Genomic DNA, 21,053 nt, shown 5'->3' with positions numbered 1-21,053 from the left:
CAACCAAATTTTGACATAATTTTCCATAAGTCCTCATGACTAACAGTGTCAAAGGCCTAGGTCAGATCTACAAATGTTGTATACGGACTTCTGTTCTGTTCCTGGCATTTCCCCTGGAGTTGTTGGGCAGCAAATACCATATCGACTGTTCCTCAGCCCTTTCTGAAGCCACACTGGCTCTCAGTTATAAGACCATCTTCCAAATGAAGGATCAGCCTATTAAGGAAGACTCCAACAAGAATTTTCCCAGCAATGACTAAGAGAGAGATCCCCCTGTGATTGTAGCAGGACAATCTATTCCATTTACCTTTACAGAGATGGACAATGGAGGCATCCTTGAACTCCTGGGGGATAACCTCCTCTTGCCATATAACCTGGAAAATTTCAGTCAGCTTTCGTATGAGCAATGGTCCTCCTACCTTGTAAATCTCAGCTGGAATATAATCAGCACAAGGTGCTTTGCCACATGAAAGGAGCCAAATGGCCCTTAAAACCTCTTCTTCTGTTGGAAGTTCAGCTAAGGAGGGATTGACTTCAACCTGAGTTAAACGGTCAATGGCCTCAGCATCAATTAATGATGGTCTGTTGAGAACACTATGAAAGTGTTCAGCCCATCTCTCTAGGATTATGTCCTCATTAGTAATCAATGTGGCTCCATCAGCACTGAGTAGTTGTGATGCACCATAGGTTTTTGGTCCATAAATAGCTTTCAGGGAATCATAAAAGTGCTTTGTATTGTTACTATCAGCATAAAACTGAATTTCATCTGCCTTCTTACTGAGCCAGGAATCTTGTATATCTCTAAGCTTTGCTTGTAGTTTGCTTTTGATGGAATTAAATGCTGCCTTCTTTACATTAACCAACTGAGATACAAATAATATTTATCTGTGCTAACTTCACAAGCCCTTGACCTAACTGTCTCCACAGTATTACTGAGAATTAAAGGACCCTTATTTAATGTTGTTGGTCTAAAGTCCTAAGCCTAATAGCTTAATTTTAGACTTGATCTCGGAGGTTCCCTTACCAACAATCTATAATTTAACAGATCTGGTTTTAAGCTTACAAACCTTCTGATTATAGGAAATTGCCAGCAGGGAACCAATATTTCCCCAACTTCATGTCAATTCCAGGTAGGAGTAGATTGTCAACTTGCATTCAGTCAGGCTTAAAGTAAGAGCAGTTCTTCTTTCAGGTCTACTGGATTTTGTGTTTTCTATGAGTGTGTGCACGTTCCATGTGCTGATGGTGAGTGGAATCACCTTTGCAGATGTCTTTGTACATTATTTTTGTGTTTTGACTGCATAGTAGGATTCCTTGCCTGCCACGGTAATCAGGCCAGGGCTAGGTAAGCAGACAATGTTTAGGGCACCTTTCCTAGCCTCCTTCCTTACACCAGGAGGTGAGCAGTGCTATACATAAAAGACTGCTCAGGCACCCAGGAGGTTGTCAAGTCCCACTGCTGCTTCCAGTGACAAACGACCCTATGGCCTGGGCTGCCTGTGTGCAGGATTGTGACTACAGCTCCCACTGTATCTGCACCTGCTGCTTCATCACTTGCCTGCTGCCACAAGACTTTGAGGCATAATAGTGAAATGGTATGGGTGATGTCGTTTGATTCATGTGTAAATTGTGTTTAAGTGAGGCAGAGTTGGACAAAGTTGTCAGCCTCACTCTCTCCTCCAGAGTCATCATAGTCCAGTGGCAGGATGGAGTCAAGATGGCTGGTGATGGCTCAGGATGCAGTGGATAACCTTGGCATCTTTGTTATCTAATCAAGCTCTAAGCACTCCACATTGCCTGGTTCATCTGCCTTCATGGTCATTGGAACAAATTATTCTCATCTGCCCATTCCAGCATTAGAAGTCTTCACATGCTTGGGGTAGACATTCCCCTAACACACCAATGGGTTTGAGAACCCTTGGTTACCCTCAACCTAGTGTGGGCCGTCTGCTGAAATGGTTTACCGAGGTGTGGCCTCTGCACATGCTGCAGCTTCTTGGAGCCACAGGTGAGAGTTAGGTGGAACAGGTGGACATCAAAGGTGGAAAGAGCCTCAAAAATGGCTTGGCAGCTATCACACCAAAGGTACTGGTCCTCCCTGAACATACCCTATACCCCCTGAGTAATGGAGATAATAAATGCATTGTGGTAGAACAGAGAGAATCTGATTTAGAAACAGGAAAAACTGGTTTGAATCTCATCTTAGACACTTATATCTGTGTGTCCCCTGTGTGTCCCAGGGGAAGTTGCTTAGTGTTTCTTGGTCTGTTTCTTCACCTGCAAAATGGGGATAATAACAGCTGCTTCATGTTGTGAGGATCAAATGAGGTAACACATAATGAGTGCAAATGTTTAATGCTTCATAAATGTTAGCTCTTACTATTACTATTAATGTTTTGAAAACTTCCAGGTCTATATTAAATCATTTCAGTGTGAAATAATGACCTCACAAACTCAAGATATTGCCTTAGTTCTTTTGCCTATATTCAAGGAAGAAGTCCACGTATTTATCCATTTCTCTTGGAACTAGATCACTGTTAATAAAATATTGATTGAGAACTAAGTCATTGTGATGTCCTGCAAAGAGCATTACAGTGGGAATCAGTGGATTTGGATTCACAGGATTAGACATTTAGAGCTGGAAGGAACCTCTTACTCCAGATGAGATGATTAAGGGTTAGGAGTTAAGTCACTTGCCAAAGGTCATGCAGGTAACAAGTGTCAGGGCTGGGATTTGAACAAAGGTTTTCTGAATCCAAATATGGGATTTGTGGCCCTGCCCATAATGATTCTATCAAGGTAGGTGACTTTGTCAAGTCAATTTAGTATTTCCTCAGCATGTATCCTACCACAAGATACTGTGCTAATAGTCATAGACAACAGAAAGAAGAACAGAATAAAATACAAGTCCTCTCTTGAAGGAGATGTCTATATGCCCTGGACTTCTCAGGACAATTTCTGTTGCAAAAATTCTGCCCCTTTGGCAGATCATGAAAAAAAATCCTTTGTCAGATCCTATGACCTTGTCTCTGAAGGATCCTTTAAGAGAGCTGGAGAGTAAATCTCTTCTCAGTTTCCTATTAAAGTGAACCCAGGAGAGAAATGGATTTGTCTCTTTTCCTTTTCATTATCCACTAACAAGTTGAAATGCTACATTTTGCCCTGAAATCCCATATTTCTTTCCTGCTGGTCCCAGGGAAGAGTCTGTATGTGAAGAAAAATGACCATAATTCTTAGGAAGCTTTCTTTTAATATTCTACTCTGTAAGACTGAAATGAGAAGGCAGTTAGAAGATATTTATTATCCTCAAATTTGTTTTCTGAAGGAAAGTTTGAGGAGTTCTAATGTTTAATGAGATGTATTTGATACCAGCTATCATAATAATTTTAAAATACTTAAATTTTTTTCTTTTATTACAAGGGTCCTACCAATTGTGATAGAGCAGATAGATGGAAAAGAATTCAGAAAAAAACCATAAAGGGGTGAAGTAGGCTTAAGGCTAGAGAAAAAAGTAAAAAGGCTGTGTTCGGGAGGGCTTAGGAGCAATCAAATGAAGTATTAAGAGCAGCAGCATAGCTGCAAAAGAGCAAACACCAAACCTGAGGAGTAAAAGACCTAGGCCTCTGAAGCCAAAAAGTTCTGGTGTCCAACTTACAACAGCAACATTGCACCCAAGGTGACCTGATGCAATAAGCTCCAGCTAACTCCTACTTTTTACCTTAACTGAGGATTAGGTGGCAAAAATTTCGGGGTTAAAATAGAAACAAGGGAACAAGAGGCAGTGGAAGCAGTCAGTTCTGAGGCTTCTGCTCATGTCCTGGGAATTGGAACTCTGTTGGTCTCTGGCATCTGGGCCTGGTCCATCACCTACCTTGCAAGAAGCCAGGTGCCCAGAACTGGCAGCACCTCTGATCAAAGTAGGCACTGAGGTTGCAAGAAAGTGACAGCTCATAGTGGACATTATCTCTTTCTATCCAACCCTGGACAGACCTGCAGGACCAGTACTGAGGTGGCTTCTATTAACTGAGACACAAGCTAAATAGGTTTGCTGTGTGAGGCCTGTCTATAATTATATTATTTTTGCCCTTTGCAAAGGATTTCAAAATCCTTTGAAGTGCTTTATGGGATGACCACACAGTTTCAAGAATAGCTTGAAAAAGGCTATGGATTGTATGGCTAAGGTGAAAGGGTTTTGTAGACCAAAGCCTGATATAATCATGTGTATCCCCATATTCAACCTTGACCAGTATTATTTAGTTTTCTGCTTAATGGATTTAGCTTATACAAGAACTAAAGTTGAGTCTATTGTTATTAAAAATCTATTTCAAAAGAAGAGAAAAATCTGATATAAATCCAGTTGAAAAGCTCTGTGCCCACTGAGCATTTATAATTCTTTAATACTGGGAGAGAATTTTGGTGGCATGAATATCCTTAAAAATTTAGACAAAGAAAACTCACTATTGGCAAGTCACTGAACTTCCCTGAGTTTAAGTTTTCTGGATCCATAAAAAATGGGTACCATACCATGATTACTACCTATACTTCACAGGGTTGTTAAGAGAAAAATTATTTGTAAAACCATAAAGAACTATAAAGATGAGCTACTACTATTACCATCATCTTCTATAAAGTGAGATATTTACTCACTACATGATTTCAAAGGTCTCTTTTATAACTAAATCAAATGATCATTCTTATTATGGTTCATTAGGAAAGGAAAGAGAACAAAGATTCAGAGCAAGAACTTTAATCATTAATAAAGATTGTGAAACTAAATGAAACTTTCATAATGAGTATTACACATTTCTTAGGAACCTCAGAGAAGTAAACAAGTTATAACAGGTAAGTAACCCCAAATATTCTCTTTTAAAATGTCTCTCTTTATGACATTTAGAATTCCTTAACTATAATAATCCAAATAAAGTAAAATGCCTCTAAAAATTTGGATTCTGAATTGAGACTGCTGTGAACCCTTATGCAAACATTTAGTTTAGAAATTCTACATTTAGGGAATTTGTTTTGCTTGACTATGCTAATGTGTTGTAGAGATTTTGTTTTACTTTTCTGGGGTGGTAGGAGAAAAACTGTGACAATTAAAAGAAAAATCTACACTAACTTAGATGGCTTAAAGCTTGGTTACCAAAATAATTCAGATGCCTTTCTCTGCCAGTTACATTTATTTTATAGCTACCCTGTGTTGCATTCCACTAATATTAATGGAACTTACTCTCTTGCCAGTTCCCCTTCCCACTGGAGGATGGGCTTCAGCAGCCTGACGAATTGTACAGACCATCAGCTCTATAAGAGCACTTTCTTGCCGGTCAGACATTGCTGAGGTGAAAGAAAAACAGTATGATTAGCTGTATTCCAATAATAATACGCCAAGTAAAATGATAATCATAAAAGAGTATATCACCAAGACTGATTATAAACAACAAAATTCAGTTAATTTGATTTTCATTTAAGATTTTTCATGTGTAATGTTGACAGACAGGAAGATCAGTAATGGAGTTGAGCATTAATTACAAGAAAATACCTTGACATCTAAGATTAAAAAGCATAAAATTTGACTAGACATTTTAATAAAACAGGATTTGATTTCAGAATGATGAATTAGCACACAAAAGGCAAAATAGATTGCATTTCTATGTTAAGTTTACTTTTAATTATCTGCTTTTAAAGTTAAGTTAAAAAAAAAAACAACTTTTTTAAAAAAGCCTTTTGCTTTATATCAAAGTCATTTCTAGATGGCATTCCTGGACCCATGTGTTTTTGATAATAAAAAATGACAGTTAAAGCATATCAAACTAGATATCTGATAGTGTATGTAATATTCTGCATCTGTAGTTTCCCACCTTTTTCCTGAAAGGCTCAAAGTGTATTTCATCACTTGTTTTCCAAGATTAAGTCAATCACCTTTCAATTAAAATGTTTACTCATTTTTAGAAGAAATGTTAAACTCATGAATTTTTGTCCATATATTATCAGCATCAAAGTCAAACACTGCTGAACTAACTATAATGTGTTGATATTTACTAAGAAAAAAACCCTGTCCCTTTCAAGTCAGATTTCATTAACTTAACTATCAGTGAAATATAGTTAGGGATGGAGAGGAAGTTTATAAACTTACATGTTAATTAAATCTATGTGGACCTTAAGTGACCAAAATGAAGAAATGCATCTGAGTTTTTACTCACAGTGAAACAGTACCATTATTTTCCCACAGAAAGCTTCCCACTACACCAAAATTCCCAGAACTTCTGCTGGAGAACAATCATAAATTCTTATAAGCCCTGAATTCCTCCTCTCCTTTCCTAATGAACTAGAATGTAATGAAACCATGAGATTCATATGTGAAAGGGAACTGAGAAATCATGCAGCATTACACCTTATTTTACAGATGTGAATGGTCTTCCTAATCTTAAATTACCATTTGGAGGAATTTAGGCAGGTTTTTTAGCACTGGTAATTTAACTATGTATCCTAAATAATTATTACTTTGGTTATATTATCTGAAAACAAAATAATTGAATACTTTGAAAAGATAGCTTTCTAAAGGACCAAGGACAGGGGTTAAATATCCATACTAATTCTCTTTTCAAAACAGATGCTATGAATGGTCAGATAACATAAATATTCTACTCTCAGGCATTGCTACTATTTCTTAAATAGTTTTACTCATTAATTTCCTGCAATATGACTTTCAGTTTCATCTTCCTGCTGTAACTTTATTCTTGAAAGTCATCAGTGATCTATTAATCACTAAATCAAACAGCCTTTGTTCATCTCTAATTACTTAACTTCTTTGTTATAACTGACATTGCTGACCATGCTCTCTCAAAACTGAAACTCTCTTCCTTTCATGTCTGTAATATGAAATTATCTCTGAAAATTCCCTCTGACTTCCTCCTCCTGACCCCTATCTGGAGTATTATGTACGGTTAAGAAGTAGAGAAGAGTAGTACACAGAGAGCTAGACTTAGAACAGGGAAGACATGGTTTCAAATACTACCACTGACATTTACTAGTTGTGTGACCACAGTGAGATAAGTTGCTTACTGTCTGTAAGCCTTGATTTCCTCCTCTCTAACATGAGGATAATAATTATCTATGATACCTACCTTAAAGGACTGTTGTGAGCTCAAATGGGATAATGCATGTTAAATGCTTTACAAACTTTAAAGTGTGATATAAATATCCATCATCATTTCATCCACCTGTACTTCAACTCAACTCAAAAAGTTCATTCATTATTTCCATGACTCCAAGTAGCCTACTATGTAAATGACTTCCAAATCTGTACTCTCAAGATTGAGCTCTCTTAAAAGCTATAATCATGTATTTCTGACTATGTAATGAAGTCTTTTCAAATGTCTTGTCACCTTAAGCTCAGCAATTCTTAAAACCTAATTCATTATTTTTCCACCTGTATTCCCCTGCACTAGCTTCTCCTGACATATGAATTCACAATACTACCCATTATCTGTATTAAGAACATTGTAAGAATCTTTCACTATATTTCCCTGTATTTGATAAGTCCTCAAGTTTTGTCAATTTTTCCTTCTATCCATTGCTGAGAAGCATATTCCTTTATACATAAATGCCATCCAAAACCAAGAACAATTAATTTTCCCACTTTTTCTATTGATATGAAATGTATTTCTAACATGTCTAGGTAGCTCAAGTCAGTTTACTAAACTAATAAAATACCATAGGGAAAGTCAAAGTCTCTAAAGGATTAGTTAGTAATATGATAGTACCAGAAGGAAAGAGTTTCCTTTTGAATATTAAAGAGGCCAACAATCTTGGAATTCTTTTGGGGGAAGGAAAGGAATAAGCATGTGACAGGCACTGTGCCAAGTGCTTTACGAATATTATCTCATTAGAAAATAAATTAGAACTAGAAAATTAATCCTTGCTCATAGCTGCTAAGATATTACAGGTAGGCACAAAAGATTTCTTTCAAGTCTATTTACTAACAAAGTTACCTTTTCTCCCATAATAATGCCCTAGCCACCTAAAATCCCCCTAGTCAAAGTACATACATACATACATAAATACTTGAAACAACACTTATTTCAAAACTGTTAACATTAGATAATAATATATTCCAAGTTAAAAAAGACCTTAAAAACAATGGTCTTTATCAGTTAGGAAAATGCTTAAACCCATTAACTTATTTTTCTCTGCTTAATGAAGACAGGAACCCCTGCTATTTCAACAATGAAGAAGCTCTTAGAGGCTCAAGATAGAATTCAGCAGAGAGCAGGTATCCAAATATTCAGTTAAGTATATTCACATTATGTATACAGACAGATACAGCAATGGATATTCATAATCTGGGACTTACTCTGCTTTTAAGCGGTAAGGATACTTTAAATATCCTTTCCTCCACAGATGTCAATTTGGTTGACAAGGCCTATGGAGCCATATTCTAAATTCTGGTCCAAATTCAAGACTTCAAAGTACCCTTCTAGCAAACCAAACTATTTATGACTTTTAACAGAAAAGAATATAAATGATAGCTGAGTCTAAACCACAATACACCAACGCAAGATATATAGTGCTCCTCAGTGAATATATTTTTATTTAATTTTACTTATTTAAATATTAATGAATTAATTTCATTACTTTTGAAAGATACTAAAAGAAGCTATGAGAGACAGTAGATAACACCAAAAAAAAAAAAAAATTGGGAAAAATTAATTCTATTTTTGAGAGGGAGCCAAAGCATTATTGTATCATGAATCAGTTATAATATAAACATGCCCCCAACTTATAAATATCCCAAACGTATAGTTAGGTGGAGGAATGCATTTTTGGCTCCCGTGTTTCAACAGTCCTTTCCTTTGGTCCTCAATTTGGGAAAAATGGGATATGATTGATCTGGAAATTTACTTTGTCTTATGCAATACAGAGAAGCATCATCATTATTAGTAAAACATTTTGGATACATTATGGGGCAAATAAACAAGCTTCTGCAACCTGGTCTAGGAAATATTTTCTATTTTCAGTTACAACTAACTTTAAAGCAATTTTCTTATATTTGGAAGTTCTTGCACTTAAACGTGTATTATTTTGAACATGTTTAAAGAAGATGCCAGTACCTAACAGTGCAAGATATTTAAAAATCCATGAATGAAACGTATGGTGTAATAATAAAATATTCTCATGTGGTGAGTATTGTCATATTATTTATTGCCTTAAACTTAGGCAAACAATATTACTATCACTACATTTTTTTGGTTTTAATAAAATGTGACGTTTAAAAAATGGGAGACTGGGATATAATTTAACTTTTTTGTGTGCCTAAAAGATCAAAATTTCCACATAAAGAGTTGTTAAAAAGAAATGAACTAGAATTTATATTTTAAAATATGACTATTTCATATTCTAAGAAATAAAAAATTAGTTGAATATTTGCAAACCACTAAGAAAGTAACCTTGCTGAAATATATGGTATTTTTTACACTTATAAAAATGAGGTATAAGTATCAAATTTGGAAACATTTTGTGATTACTGTGATGACTTTATTTTGTCCTTATCACCATCTTCAAGGACTCAAACTTTTCCCCTTAATTTTGTAGGGAGAGTACAGTCCTGTTAAACACCACTTTTATGTGCTAAAATTGAAACAAGTTTTTCTTTTTTTTTGAAACAAGTTTTTCTATTGAAATGTAGAATAAAAAATTAAAACCCTCTTTATGTGACAAATACATAATCTATAGATGCTATTGTAATTTTCAATTGAGAAACAAATATTAAAGATATGGTAAATAAAAAATTCGAAATACTATACCTTCTTCTCCTTGGACAGGTTCTTCTAATAACAATTCTGTCATACATTCCCAATCTTTCAATAGTTCTTGAGAGCTCTCCCACAAACTGTCCACCAGGTAAGCTGCATGTTCATGCAACTAGAAACAACAAGTCAAGAATCACTTGTAATGTACATGTAATTAATGAGGTCCCAATTAGCTTCAGATAATGAACACTTCAAGAGCCATTAGAATGATTTGGACTCAATAATTTTAAGATCAAATATAAAAGTCAGAAGACAGAATTAAAAATACTACCTCCCAGTAAATAATCACAACTCAGAATGATTTTGAACTTTAAAGTTTATGAAGCACTTTCCTTTGAACCCCTTTGTGAGGTAGGTAGTACAAAGGCTATACTTCAAAACTTCAATGACCTATCGTTTCATTTATATGGGTACCTCCTCTTTGGACACATATCACAACTTTTGTATTTGGTCTTCAAGATCTGTACGGTCTTGTGATGAGGCTTGTGGCCAATTTGCTGATGAGACTCTATGAATTAAGCCAGGTGACATACATATAGTTTGTTATTCCTAATTTCCAGATGAAGAAACTAAGGATCAGAGAAATGACATTTAAGATGTCACAGCTAGTAAGTGGTAAAGCAATGACTATAACTCAGGATTCATAATTCCAAGCTCTTTTCAATATACCATTATATGTAGCCTTCTTGCTAGCCACTGAACTGGAAAACAAAAGAATAAAATAAATTTTGGAAGGGTCATCTCTTTAAGGAGGAAACTACTCTTTTAATCATGCTTAAAATTAAATATTCATAAGGATCCTAAAAGAAAAATCTTCATAATAACCTGTAAACAGCTTCTCCCTTAAAAACACCATTTACATTCATAAAACAAGCATCTGAATCATTTGTAATGCACCTCCACTAATTTTTTTCACATTTATGGATCTCAAGCAACATTATTATTAACTTCAAGTTAGTTGATGACTGATGATAAAATTTTAGAATGAATCCAGCTCAGAGTGTGCTGGGTAATTTCCTCTGACAAGCATAGTTTAAGGAGAAATTTATATCAATATACATAATTTTCAATACCAAAGGTATCTGCTTCTTGATACCTAGTCCTATCACCTATGGCTTCCAGTCTCCTTTCTGGACCTGCTCAGGCTGTGCAGGAAGGTGTGATCTATAGTAGAGAACTTAGTTACTTCATTTCTCAAATATTTCATTGGCTTACTTTTATTGCTTTACTTTCCATTGACCTATTCGCTATAATAAAATCTTCACTGATAACAAATACATATGTTAAGATAAACAAATCAACATACTGGCCATGTCAAAAATGTTTTGCCTCATTTCACAAAGAACTTTCTTTTACTAGGCTTCAGAAAAGTTTGTGGAGGGAAACTCCAATTTAGTCCAATTTCTGTTCTAAGCAGGAATTTGTTCTCTGAAGGACTGAATCAAGCCTCTGCTTGAATCTTCATGTGTCAGGGAACATAATATATTAGGAAGCAGTCCGGTGACATCTAACATTATGCAATTGACAGAAAAACCTTAATTATATTAAGCAAAAAATGTCGTCAATCTTTGTAATTCTGTACAATGAACCACAAGGGGATTCTATCCTTTTGCATAATTATATACTCCTGAAAGAATAAGTCCCTTAAGAACAGACAGTATTAAAAAAAAAAGGATAGAGTATAAATGGTAGACTTTCTTAAATGTACCAGGAAATGGGAAAAAAATGATGTAAAAGGGCTGGATGTCCCATAGATATCTCAAACTCAACACAAGATCATAGGTATCTATGTAAACAGGTAAAGCATTTATTAAGTGCTTACTATGTGCCAAGAGCTAAACTAAACTCTAGGAACACAAATATAAACACCAAAGGTAGGTATCTACCTTTAAGGAGTTCAAATTCAAATTGGGGAAGACAACACATAAAAGGAAACCCCTAGGTGGAGGGAAGGTGGGAAAGTCCAGAGCATTAAGAGGGACCTGGGAGAGAAGGGAGTAAGGATAAGCTGGACATTTCCTTAATTGCTGGTTCTGGGCAGGAACTCATCAGATGGAGGCCACAGTGTTGGAGGCACATCCAAAGGTGAGAAGGTTGCTGAGACAGAAGTAGAAAAAATCAGGAGTGTCAAGAGTGGAGATGGTAGGGACCTTAGAGGTAACCTTGTCTAAAACCATCATTCTTTATCTAAAGATAAAGAAATTAAGTCCCAGAGAGTGAAGGATTTACTTACAGTCACAAGGTAGTAAGTGGGAGCTCTAGGATTTAAATTCAGGTCCCATTATTCTAATTTCACAATATTTTCTGGTGGGACATACTGTCTTCCATTCAAGAACTTACTACTTTTACCCATATATTCACTCCTCTTAGTTCCTTGTATCTGTTAATGGTAGCACCATTTTTCTAAGTCATACAGATTTATAACCCTAGAGCAATCACAAAAAGAAATCTTCAACTCTTCTCTGTTCCTTCATCCAATCAGTTGCTAAGTCTTATCAATTTTACTTCCATATCTCTAAAATCCATCTCCTCTCTATTCACACAGGACACCACTCTACTATAGGTCATCATTACCTCTTATTTACAGCTATACAGTGCAATGGAGCTCTGGTCCTAAAATCAGGAGTATATTAGTTTGAATCTTGCCTCAGACACTTACGAGCTGTGTGACCTTTAGCAAATCACTTAATCTGCCTGCCTATTTACTCATCTGTAAAATAGGGATAATAATAGCACCTACCTCCAAGGGTAGTTATAATCAATAGATAGTATCTGTAAAATACTATGTAAAGTTCAAAGTGCTAAATAAATACTAGCTATTATTATTGTTGTTGTTTTAATAATCTTTTAATACATCTCCCAATCTGTCCTCCATACACACATGAAACTGATATTCCTAAAAGAATTTCTTAGTCAAAAAGCTTAAGGGGCTTTTGTCTTAAGGGTTCACTGTGGTGAGGATAAAATATATGTGGCATTTAGAATTTTACAATCTGTGGCCTAACTCTTTTTCTAGATTGATTTTATACTCCTCTTCCACATACATTCTAAATTCTAGAAAACCCTCCTAATTGATGTTCCATATGGGCAACAATCCATGTTTGTCCTCTGTCCTTGCATGATACCCCACATTCAGAAAGCTCTCCTTCATCTGTCTTTGGAATCACAGAACTGTAGAGCCAGAAGTGACCCAGATAAGAGCTAATCCAATACTCTCATTTTATGCATATGGAAACCAAAACTGAGAGAGATGATATGGCTTGCCCATGGTAAGTTGGTAGCTGAGCCCTAAGATAGACCAAGTATTAATTCTTTCTTCCTCCAAACCACTGATTGGATCTATTTGGTTGTCCTTTCTGTGAATACGTCCCTGAGTATGTAAAGGAAATCATTTAAGATCTACCTTAAATAAACTCTCAATGAGGTCTATCTCTTAATAATAATTTATTCTACAGCAAGAATGTTTGCATTTTCAACAGCAACTTCAACAGCCTTATAAAACTCTTTATCTGTCAAAGCAAGTCATTTTTGAAATTTCCCTTTCTCTTACCTCTAAACTTCCTTATCCCTAAAACTAACTTGACTCTTCAGATAATTCTTTCCCTAGTCTCATAGCTATTCTCTCTCCCATATAACTCCCTGACTCCAGGCCTGAATTCCTTCAAAATCAGATAATTGAAATAAAACTGGTTATCCTGTTTTTGGTCTCTTAGAAGTTCATATCAAATTACATGTCCTCATTTTTTACATCTAATCCCTAGATCAAGAACACAGATATTCTCTATATTCTAGAAAAATCTTGCCTTTTTTATTTCTCCTTTTGAGTCCTGGATTAAAACAGCCTACATATTAGCAACCCCATTTCTTTTTCCTGCCCTTTCCTTTCTTCTCCCAGGTCCCCAGTGTTATGATTCTTATTTGTTTTAAAACTCCAAGATGCAAAGGACAGGGAAGAAGAGTGTGTAAGAAGTTGTGGATGTCTTATGAAACAGCTACATGTGTACATATATACACATATGTACATAGTTATATATGAAGTTTAATAAGGTTGCAACAAAATTACTCTATTTGTGATCCTTCAACACTTCTTATAACAAATCAACACAATAGCCATGTCTGTGACCACATGTCCAATAGCACCATCACCAAAATCTCTCTATCAACAGAGGAAAAAATATATAAAAACTCTGCTATTCAAACTGTCCCATCCAGTCAACTTAATTTGCTGCCACTACTGTGATACCACAGGTGAGATTAAATCTCTTTTTTTCTGACTTTCATATCTCTGCTCTAAGAGACCTCAGCAATATATATAAAAAAATTATTCACGATTATTAAATTGGATTTGTACCAGGAATGCCAAAATGGTTCTGCATTAAGGAAAACAACAAAATAAATGACATAAACAATGAAAACATCTAAAACTATATAAATTTTGCAACAAGTACACAGGATAAGTATCTTATGAATGGGAATATATTGTACACATATATTTTTTACTTTTTGAGCACTGGAACTGGAGTCAAGAAGACCTGAGTTCACATGTACCCTCAGACCCCCACTGTGTGACCCTGAGAAAGACATTTACCCTGCTTGTCTCAGTTTTCTCAACTATAAAAATTGGGATAGTAAACAGCACCCACCTCTCATGATTGCTGTGAGAATCAAGTGATAATACTTATAAAGAGCTTAGCACAGTGCCAGGCACATAGTAAGCCCTATACAAATGGTAGCTATTATTATTTTACTCCATACTTAGCAATTTAATGACAAAGATGGGAATAGTGAATGATGGAAGGACTGTAGAAAGAGAGGCGCATTACTGACACTCTATTGGTGAAATTCTGAATTAGTTCAAGCATCCTGGAAAACAATTTTGAATCATGCAAACCAAATGTCTTAAATATCCATACCATTTTACCCAGCTGTCCTAATAATAATTAGTCCCACTTGAAGGATGATAATATAGAAAAGTCTCAGATACATCAAAATTGAGAACAGTACTTTTTGTAGTAGCAAAGAACTAGAAATAAAACATAGATTCATCAAATGAGGTACATAAATGCAATGTAATGTTACTGTGACATAAGAAACAATGATCTGAAGAACATGGACTGATACAAATTAAATTCAGTGTGCCAGGAAAAAAAAATATACACAAGTACAAAATAAGAAATGGAATAAAAACAACAACAAAATTGAATGCCCTGTCACAATGGACAAACTGAGTTCTGAAGAGGAGACTGACTACATACCACCTTGCTTTCTTTGCAGAGGTGGAGAATATATGTTGGACTCAGGGTGATGTGTTCAGTAAGTTTTTTCCCCAATTTTTTTTCTTTCTCTTTTTCGTTATTATAAGGGATAGCTCCTTGCACGAGGAAGGAAAGAGGATTATATTGGGAGATGAAGGCAATGTGAAAACAAAGACATCAATAAAATGTTTTATAAAATAAAATACATGGAGGCAGAAACAGAAGAAATAGTATCCTTGGAGTGTCCAGACAGAAAGAGAAAACATGACAAGTTTAGATCCCAAGCTTAACACAGAATAATGGTATAGAAATTGTGGGTGATTTTATCTGTCTAGACCAGGCCTGCTCAACCTGAGGCCACTTAGAGCCAGATGCTTGTGGCACGCCAAAGGATTTCCTTTACATACAGACGATGTTTTCCTCTACATTTTTCACAGGCTGTCTGAAATCCTTTGGCTTGCCACAAGTGGCCAAGGGCTGTAAGTGGCTGCAGGTTGTGCAGGCCTGATCTAGACCCAAACTGCAACTTTTCCTCTGCCAAAAGTAGAAGGGTTAACAATTTCACACACTACTTTCCTTAATGATCATTTTATCCACTGAAAGGTAAAGAAAAAAGAAGGAACCTGCATTTCAGATAAGATTCTCAATAATAAGGAGCTGTCCGCCAGAGTGGAAAATGATGGAAAATTTGGGAGAAGTGACAACTCCATCTGTTTTTTAAAAATATTATTCATTTTAATCAGCCAAGATTCATTTTCTCTCCCTGACCTCACTGTACCCTCCCCTCCTCCACTGTGGAAAAAAGAAAAAAAAAACACATTACAAACACATATAGTTAATGAAAACAAATTTCCACAACTACTATATTCAAAAGAACATAGCTCATATCTCATTCTGCATTCTGAGATCTTCATCTCTCCATCAGCAGATGAGTACCATGTTTCATCATTAGTTCTCTGGAATCTTAATTGGTCATCATGCTGATGAGAGCAATAATATTCTACCACATTTACATACCATAACTTGTTCATTCCCCAATTCATGGGTATGCCCTCAGATTTCTATTCTTTGTACAAAAAAGCTAAAATTATTTCTGTACATTCCCAGAACTTGTTTTGCTTAGGACCAACTTTTCCCTTAATCTACACTGCTTCTAATTTCCCCGTCTCCTTTTTCTTTCCTATTTTTCTGTTGAGTTAAAGTACTTCAGTATATCCAGCTCTATGTATGTATTCTTTTGTTCAATCAGTTCAGATGAGAACAAACGTCAGCCACTCCCCTCTCCTTCCTGTTTGTTTATAGAAATGTCACAAGATAATTTCTACTAACCTTCCTTTCACCATATTTCTCTTCCCTTGTCTTCTTTCCATTCTTTTCTTTGGATCACCAAGAACAACTCCCAGGCCTTGCCTAATTGGATTCCTCCCTCTATGGATCCAGATGATGGTACAGTTTGAGGGAACACTTTTTCTTTGAAGATTTCTTGAAATAGGATGTCTAGGCTCTTTTTTTTGGGGTGGTGGTGTCATGGTATTCAGATATTCCAATGATTCTAAAATTTTTTTCCCTTGGTCTATTTCCCAGCTCAGTTGTTTTTACTACGAGACATTATTTTTTCCAGATTTTAAATTTGTTTCAATATATCTTAATTCTCTGATAGAGTCATTACCAAATCATTGGCTTCTATTTGGTCCATTCTAATTTTCAGAGCATTTATTGCTTGGGCAAGCTTTTGTTTCTCTTGTGCCAACTGTCAATTCCTTTTCCAATTTCCTTTTTCCATTCTTTTCCCCTCAAGCATTCTTATAGCATTTACAAAAACATTTTTTTTCTAAATTCTTCCTTTATTTCTTCCAAGATTCTAGTTGAGTTTGTGCCCAAACTGTTTTTCTGAGTTTTTGACTGTAGATATTTTGGAGTCATTCTCTTTTTTGTGTGTGTCTTGAACATCCTTGCTACCTTAATAGCTCATTATCATGGGTTTCTTTTTTGTTTGCTCATAATCAAGACCATTTCTTGACTCTGGACTTGATATCAGGGCTGGGCCCTGCCACATTTCTGGAGGGAAGGTCTGGGTCGATCCTGCTGTGGTTTCTTGGACTACTGAGTGCTGTGCTATTATTCCAGCAATAAGTTGCAGGACAGGTTTGCTTTCAGTACTCCTAAAATGGTCTGATTCAGACCAAAGTGTGAGCTCTTTAAGTTACTGCCTGGGTTTTGAGTGTGTATAAAAATAGACCACCCCTCCTAGCCAGCTTATAAGGTCTATTGGTTCAGAGTAGCAGAATTGTAGGCTTGCCTTTGGTCTGGAATTCCAAACTTGCTTACTCCTCTGCAGGTGACGCTAGACACTGGAAATGAGATGCTACTTTTTGCATAGTTTAAGCTACACCGCTACCACAACAGCTGGCTTTTGAACTTGCTGCTTTCTTGGCACACTGCCCAGGAACCATCCTACCTGGGAATGCCACTGCCACCCCTGTGTGCATGTCCCCTTCTCACTCTGCCCTGGATCTACGACACAGTGGGCAACAGAACTTCTAGTTAGCACTTTTCCCTGTTGCAGTGCCTCTGTTTGGGTCTGGTGAGAGTCTGGTCTGGGACCTCCTCTTTCCATGGTGCCTTTCCTTCTCTGAGTACTAGGATTTCTTATAGTGTGACAGGTTTGTGGATTGATCTATCCTGAATGTCCACATACAGAGATGAGTTGGGCAAAGGACTCACTGTGACCTTCTCTGGATTTCATCAGAATTCAGCTTGATGAATTTTCTAGATGTTTGGAGAAGTTTGTGGATGGAACCTCATCATACTGTTCCCTAAAACTCCACCATCTTGGCTGTGCCCTATGACCCTTCTGGTCTTGGAATTTATAACAGAGGAGGGGAAAGCCAGGCATAGATTGATATATATTCTAGATTTTGAGAGAACAAGTTTCAAAGGGCTCAGAGAAAGAATAAGCAGGAACCCATGGCCTAAAACTTCATAGGGAACATAAATCCATCATAAAGGATAGGAAATTCTCAAGAATAAAATTCCTTTTTTTTAAAATTAATTTTATTTTCAGTGTTCTACAATCACTGCCATATAACTTAGATTATTATTTTTCCCTCCCTCCCTGAGATGGCATACAATTTTGTATAGGTTCTAAACATACATTCCTATTAAATACATTTCACTATAGTCATGCTGTGTAGAAGAATTAAAATGAGTGGGAGAAATCATCTAACAAACCAAAACGCAATCCACACACAAAAAAATGATCTGCTACAATCTGTGATTGACTTCCACAGATCTTTCTCTGGATGTGGAAGGCATTTTGCCTTAGAAGACCATTGGGAATTTTTTTTAAGTCCCTGCATTGCAATGAAATTCCAAGTCTACCAGAAAAAACTCTCGCACACTGTGGTTGTTGCTGTGCACAAAGTTCTCCTGGTTCTGCTCCTTTCACTCAGCATCAGATCATATAAGTCTTTCCAGGTCTCTCTGAAGTCTTCCTGTTCATCATTTCTTATAGCACAATAGTTCAAGAATGAAATTCTTAAGAGACACGAGAAACAATTTGTATGAGAATGAAAAGAGAGTTGTACAAAAAGACCAATGTAGATATATAGGTAACTGAGCAACCAGTTTGTACTTTGTTGTTCCTTCTTTCACAGCACTAACACAGTGGTCCTAGACGGGACATCAAAATGCTCCTTTTTCTCCATTACCATTTCCAGATTCTTATTTTACTGCCATCACTCTAAAAACTCTTCTTCTTTGAAGTTCCCTCTTAAAATTTTTTATCCTATATGAATTACAGTGGCTATTGTCTATCTACTGGTCTCAGGTCATTTCCCTTCCTTTCTTCCTCACTCCCCAACTTCTGTTTTTATATTATACTAGACTTCAAATATTCATGCTGATGTTCCTTAAAAACCTAACTTCCATATTACTCAATCTTCTCAAATCATATGGCCCACTCCCCCAGTGGAGCTTAGTGACTCAGAGAGAATGGTCACACACTGGAACTCACCATTACCCACAAGTGTTCTATTTCCTAGATTAAAATCTCTAACATTTCTCATTCTGACTTTAACATCCTATTCTTCTATTTCTCCCTCGATCTCATCCCTCTTAAGTATATTCTCAGCCCACATAAAGATAAGAGGGAACTGTGGCTGGCAAGGAAAGCTAGGGATAACAAAAAATAATTTTATTTTTTAAAAAGTTACATTTGGTAAAATGGGTGTACAAATATGAACTCACATTTTCCTCACACAATGGTAGTAAATAATAAATATTTCTTAATTGTTAGTATTTCAAATTATCTGGTCACTTTCTTTATAAAACTTACATTTCTCTCAGTATCTAGTGCCTTCCACCCCAACATATTTTGTACATAATTTATATGTAATTATCTGGGGACCTGTCTCTCTAGTTTCTCATTCACTCCTTACCTTTCCCAATAGAAGGTAAACTCCTTGAAGGCAGGGACAGTTTTCATTTTTATCTTGGTACCCCTAATGTCTGGTACTTAGCAGGCCCTTTATAAATACTTGCTGAAAGAATGTATAAATAATACTTTTTTAGGTAAACAATAAACAATAAAATAATTTATGAAAGCTGGCTATCTTTCCATTATATTGAAAGGTATTGCAATAGTGAAAGGAAGTAACTTTTATGAGGCTCACTGAATGAAATGCAACTACCAAAACGATAGTTTTTCAAACATAAAAACAAAATCTTTCTTATTCTCTTCCCTCCTGCTAGGAGAATTTAGAAATATTTTTCCAATCCCAGTTCCTATAGACCTTCTACAACCTATTCTATTCCTTCCTTTATTTTCTTGAGAGCTGGACAATTACTTTAGATTGTGGATGAAGATAGTGATACTGTTTCCAGGAATGGCTTTTCCTTGGTGTCAATGGAAAAAAAAAAAAGATCCTTAGTAAGGCTCTAATACTGATATTTTGAATTTTCTATTATTTAATTTTGTATTCTTGATATTTTTGTTTTTTTTTAAAAACCTCAACTTGAAAGTCTTCCTTTGATTACTTTGCCTTTATAGTTTATAGAAAGCAAACAAATTTTTATTTTTGTTGGTAGCTCTTTGATTACAATACTACATTTGCCAATTAAACACTTATTTTTGCATTTCTTGTAGTGTTCAGAAGAACTACAAAGATGATGAAAAAAACGAATAAAAAAGGATTGGATTTGGTTTTTCTATACTATTCTTCTACAAATTTACATATTTTCTAATGCTCACAAGTTATAGCTGTTACTTCCACCTGCTGTGTCCAAACAGGAAGCTCAGAAAGAGAGAGAGAGAGAGGGAGGGAGAAAGATTCTGAGTGGTCCAACTGCTGTGGAACTTCTCATTTGAGAGAACTAATTCTAAATGGAGATTTTTACTGTCCCTCTTCTTCCTCATTCTCCCAATGTGAGAGACTTTCACAAGTTCAAAGTTCTTTAAAACTTCCTTACATTTATGTTCAATCAGTATTGGAAAATTGATATAAGACAAAATTAACGTTTGATCACAGCAAACAAAACAAACAAATGTGAAAACTGTGGTCTTAGCTTTGTTGGTGGAGAAGCTGGAAAACTTAATTTTGCTTTTAGGGCACTGTAGCCAGAAGACTGGGCTGCAAACCCCTAATCCAGAACTCTAACCTTCAATCCTTAACAGGACAAAAACTTCTTACAGTCTTGTCTCTTTTTATGAACATAAAACAGTAAATTAATTTACCAAGATTCATGCATTTTGTAATATCAACATCACTTACATTCTTTAGAAATCAGTAGCACAGAAAATTTCTATTGTGCATTCTAGGACCTTAAATATCTATAGTTTACATTAAATTTAGACTTAAGGAAAGCTGCCTTACATTAGTCCTCTTTATGAGACTCTTGGGTAGCTAAGTGGTACAGTGGATAAAGTGCTAAGCCTGGAGGCAGGAAGACTCTTCAAATTTGGCCTGACATACTTACTAGCTGTGTGACCCTG

At 35.8% G+C, this 21,053-nt stretch overlaps 1 protein-coding gene across 4 annotated transcripts in view; it reads right to left on the bottom strand.

Annotated features, from left to right (window-relative positions):
* STAG1 (STAG1 cohesin complex component) overlaps positions 1–21,053 on the bottom strand; it is a 377,001-nt gene that overhangs the window by 78,764 nt on the left and 277,184 nt on the right. For all 4 annotated transcript variants that reach the window (XM_072613576.1, XM_072613574.1, XM_072613577.1 and 1 more), the window contains 2 exons: positions 9,801–9,918; positions 5,228–5,331 (listed from right to left, as the gene is read on the bottom strand). In XM_072613576.1, coding sequence (XP_072469677.1) covers positions 5,228–5,331; positions 9,801–9,918 — 222 coding nt within the window. The remainder of the gene's footprint in view (positions 1–5,227; positions 5,332–9,800; positions 9,919–21,053) is intronic.

Source organism: Notamacropus eugenii, chromosome 5 (genome assembly GCF_028372415.1).
Source record: "Notamacropus eugenii isolate mMacEug1 chromosome 5, mMacEug1.pri_v2, whole genome shotgun sequence".
Taxonomy (NCBI): Eukaryota; Metazoa; Chordata; class Mammalia; order Diprotodontia; family Macropodidae; genus Notamacropus; species Notamacropus eugenii.
The sequence above is the reverse complement of the archived record's forward strand: the minus strand, read 5'-3'. Positions and strand labels throughout refer to the sequence as shown.